We start from the raw sequence: 4245 nt of genomic DNA, 5'->3' as shown, positions 1-4245 counted from the left end.
TACTTACGCTGTAGGCAGTTGGCAGAGAGCGTCTTGGTGGACGGTGTGGGGCAAAGGCCTCGGTACTCCCTGAGGACCTTGACCCGGGCCTTGGCAGCTGCACGCGCACTCACAGCCGCCCCACAGCATTTGACCCCTGTTCGCGCACTTTTGGAAGGATTCGCGTTAGCGTTTGAGACACAGCTTCAAGACGCTTCTCGACCGCTCTTGCGTAAAGAGCTCCTGGCTGCCCTAACCAGGGCTTCGGGCGCCTCTTCGCGCAAAATACCTCCGGGATTGGCCGAGAAAGAGTTAGATCAACCCGCGCGTCCACCCCCCTCCCCCGATTCCTCTGTCTCTCCTTCTTGGGTACTGGTCTCAGGACCTTTCTGGCTCCCTAGCGGCCCTCTACCCCTCCGCGATTGGAACCAAGAGGAGGGCAGTGGCGGTCCTGGTACCAAGCGTTTCATTCTCACCCCCTCCGCCCGCTTGGCCTTGCGGGGGCTGGCCCGCGCAGTAGCCGGAGGCCATGGGGCCCCCATTCTACTCCAAGGCCCTACCAGCGCGGGGAAGACCACCTTGGTCGAGTACCTGGCCGCCCGGACAGGGCACGTGTGTGTGCGGATCAACAACCACGAGCACACCGACGTGAGTGAGTACACGGGGGCCTACGCCCCAGACCCGATTACGGGCCATTTGCGTTTTCAAGACGGGTTGTTGGTGAAGGCTTTGCGGGAGGGCGCCTGGTTGATCCTCGACGAGCTCAATCTCGCCCCGCCCGAAGTCCTGGAAGGCTTGAATCGGCTCTTGGACGATAACCGGGAGCTGCTCGTGCCGGAGACCCAAGAAATCATCGTCCCTCACCCCGCTTTTCGGCTTTTTGCCACGCAGAACCCCCCGGGGGGCGCTTATGGCGGCCGAAAACCCTTGTCACGGGCGTTTCGAAACCGTTTCCTCGAGCTTGACATGGGTCCCATCGCGGCGGAGGAAATGGAGCAAATCTTGCACGAACGGGTCGGGATGGCACCGTCGCACGCGCGACTGTTGGTCAAGGTCATGGCCACCCTCCAAGGGAGGCGGACCAGGTCCGGCGTTTTTGCAGGCAGGGAGGGCTTTGTCACCCCCCGGGACCTGTTGAGGTGGGCGTCCCGGAGACCAAGCACCCGGCAAGCCATCGCGGAGGAGGGTTACATGCTACTCGGGGAGCGGTTGCGGCGGAAGGAAGAAAAGGATGACGTTCGGGGCGTGTTGGAAACGGTGTGCAATGTCACCATTGACCCGGCGACCCTCTACCTCCCGGTTTCTCCCTCTTCTGCACCACCCACCTCCCTTGGCTCTTTTGTTGACTCATCTGCGGTGGATGCATGGCTGGCGCCTTACGTGGAAGGGGTGGAGGAGGGGGAGCAGGCGGGAGGAAAAGCAAGCGTGGTGCGCAAGGCCCTGGCCGGTATGGCATTGACGCCTTCCCTCACCCGCCTTCTGACACTAGTAGGTCGATGCGTGGCCCATGAGGAGCCGGTGCTACTCGTGGGTGAGACCGGGGCGGGGAAGACGGCTGTCTGCGAGATCTTTGCGCGCCTCCGCCAATCGCCTTTGTACGCGGTAGGATGCCATGCGCACACAGAAACGGCAGATCTCTTGGGCTCCCTCCGTCCGCTCCGGGGCCGGGCAGCTTTGAGGGAGGAAGTGGTGGAGAAACTGCAGCAGATGGAAGCGATAGTCAAGGAGGCGGGGGGCCACAAGGGCCTTGATAGCTTACCTGCCATGCCTCTCCCCGAAGAAGCAGAGAAGGTCCAAGCCTGGGTCGAAGCTGTCACCGGCATCGCGATGGACTTCAAAGAGGAAGGGGGGGAGAGAGGTGGAGAGGGCGACAGGGAGGATGAGTGCTTGGATATCGACGGACAACCTCAGACGCCGACGAGTACGAGGCTGGAGCCTGCGGGCCGTCGCCCGGCCCGTCGGACCCGCAAGCGCAAACGAACCCCTTCCTCGGCCGAGCCCATCGACACCCCCTCTTCGCCTTCCGCTCCCTGTCTTACCGAGGCTTGGGCTTTGCTTGCCGCCCTTCCTGCACTCGGGCAGGCCGCGGTCACGCTCTCCCGAAAAAGTGCGCGAACGCTGTTTGAATGGTGCGACGGGCCCTTGGTGACCGCCATGAGACGTGGGGAGGTTATCCTGCTCGACGAGATCTCTTTGGCAGAGGACGCGGTCCTTGAACGCTTGAACTCCGTCTTGGAGCCTGGGCGTTCCCTGACCTTGGCCGAGAAGGGGGGAGGCTCAGAGGGAGGGAGGGAGGGAGAAGATGACAGTCATGTAGTTGCGGCTCCTGGATTTCGCTTATTGGCGACGATGAATCCAGGGGGGGACTACGGAAAGAGGGAACTCTCACCTGCGCTGCGCTCTCGCTTCACCGAAATTTGGGTCCCTCCTTTGCGGGCGAGAGCAGACGTTTCATCCGTGGTTCTCTCGGTTCTGGCCCCTCCCTCCCTCCCTCCCTCCCTTCCTCCATCCCTCCCCGTTTCTTTGGAGTTGAAAGCCCTTGTGGACCCGATGCTTGACTTTGTCGACTGGTTGCGAGAGGGGGGAGAAAAAGGGGCAGATAAGGGGCGAGCGTCGTCCTTGGCCGTGCCGGCTATTTCGCTCAGAGACCTCCTGACCTGGGCGAGCTTTGTGACGACGACGACTGACCAAAGGACACGGCATCGCGAAGCGAGTGGCAGCATGGAGAGGCTTCCATGCCTGACTGTCGCCGAGGCCTTCCTGCACGGCGCAGAACTCGTTTTTTTGGATGGGCTAGGGCTGGGAGCTTCCTCGTCCTCCTCCTCATTGCACGCCCTTCGCACCCGTGCGCGAGGCCACCTACTCGGCCTGCTTCGCTCTTCCCTCTCCCCAGACATCCTTGCAACCAGCTTACCCTCCGCGCAGGGCGAGAGCCCCCCCCCACTCGCCTCCGACGCCAGCCATTTCGGGATGGGTCCCTTTTTAATACCTCGAGGGCCCCTCCCCTTGGTCGACCCTCGCTTCGTTTTGACCGCCCCCACGACTGCCCTGAACCTCCATCGGATCCTGCGCGCCTTACAAATGCCGCGACCTATCCTTCTAGAAGGCTCGCCGGGCGTGGGAAAATCCACGCTGATCGAGGCCTTGGCCCGTGCTGCCGGTCGTCCCCTCACGCGAGTGAATTTAAGCGAGCAGACGGACATGACCGACCTCTTCGGCGCCGATTTGCCCGTTCTCTCGTCGTCCGCTACCGCCCCTGGAGGCATTGAGGACCAAGGAGGAGGAGACGTTGGCCCTGTGTTTGCCTGGCAGGACGGGCCTGTGCTCACCGCGATGCAGGAAGGGCGTTGGGTCCTGCTGGATGAGCTCAATCTTGCCTCGCAGTCGGTGCTGGAGGGTCTCAACTCCCTGCTCGACCATCGGCAGGACGTCTTCATTCCCGAACTAGGCCGGACATTTTCCTGTGCCTCGGGGTTTCGGGTTTTCGCGGCACAAAATCCGTTGGGGCAAGGAGGGGGACGAAAAGGCTTGCCACAATCCTTTTTGAACCGCTTCACCAAAGTCGTGGTCGATCCTCTAAGGGAGGAGGACTTGGCATTGATCGCATTGGCAAAGATGACGCCAGAGGGGCGAAGCGAGGAAGAGGGAGGGATGCAGGGCGTAGACGAACAGATTGACGAGGTGAAGGAGGAGGAAAGGCGGGAAGCTGTGGTCAAGGCAATGGTAGCATTTAACGAACGCGTGGTAGAGGAGGTAGTGAGGAAAGGCTCGTTTGGAACAAAGGGCGCGCCGTGGGAGTTCAATTTGCGGGATGTCTTTCGATGGATCGAGCTGGCGGCTGCCGAGCAAGGCCTGGTAAGAGGCAAAGAAAGAGGGAAGGCGGGAGGGCGGGGGCCAGGAGGGGCGTTTGCGCACGTGCAGGAGGCCGTGGAATGCGTCTATGTGGCGCGCATGCGGGAAAGTGGAGACCGTCGGCGGATGCGCCGGGCCTTCCAAGAGGTAATGACCGCCCATGGCCTCCTTCCGCCCCTCCCTCTCCCTCCACCCCCTCCTCCACCTCCCGAAATCGTCCTCTCCTCGGATTACCTCCGGGTAGGCCCCGTCCTCCTCCCACGTGTCCTCGCCGGTGCCGCCAACGACTCGGAGTGCCGAGCCGCTTTCCGCTACCTGTTGTCAACCCCACATTTGTGGAGGCCCTCCCTGAGCGTGGCTCGATGCATCCGTCAGGCCTGGCCTTGCCTGTTGGTCAACGTCGGCGGGGGGGGG

General features: G+C 62.3%; 1 protein-coding gene across 1 annotated transcript; it reads right to left on the bottom strand.

Moving 5' to 3' along the window:
- Window positions 1-2111: 2111 nt before the first annotated feature.
- Window positions 2112-2213, bottom strand: NGA_2130300 (uncharacterized protein; the record flags this gene model as incomplete). The annotated part of the gene is made up of 1 exon (XM_005856177.1): window positions 2112-2213. A coding segment is annotated over one exon (102 nt), but the record flags the coding sequence as incomplete, so codon positions are not given.
- Between the last annotated feature and the right edge of the window lie 2032 nt (window positions 2214-4245).

The sequence above is a fragment of the Nannochloropsis gaditana genome (genome assembly GCF_000240725.1).
Source record: "Nannochloropsis gaditana CCMP526 unplaced genomic scaffold scaffold025, whole genome shotgun sequence".
Taxonomy (NCBI): domain Eukaryota; class Eustigmatophyceae; order Eustigmatales; family Monodopsidaceae; genus Microchloropsis; species Microchloropsis gaditana.
The sequence above is the reverse complement of the archived record's forward strand: the minus strand, read 5'-3'. Positions and strand labels throughout refer to the sequence as shown.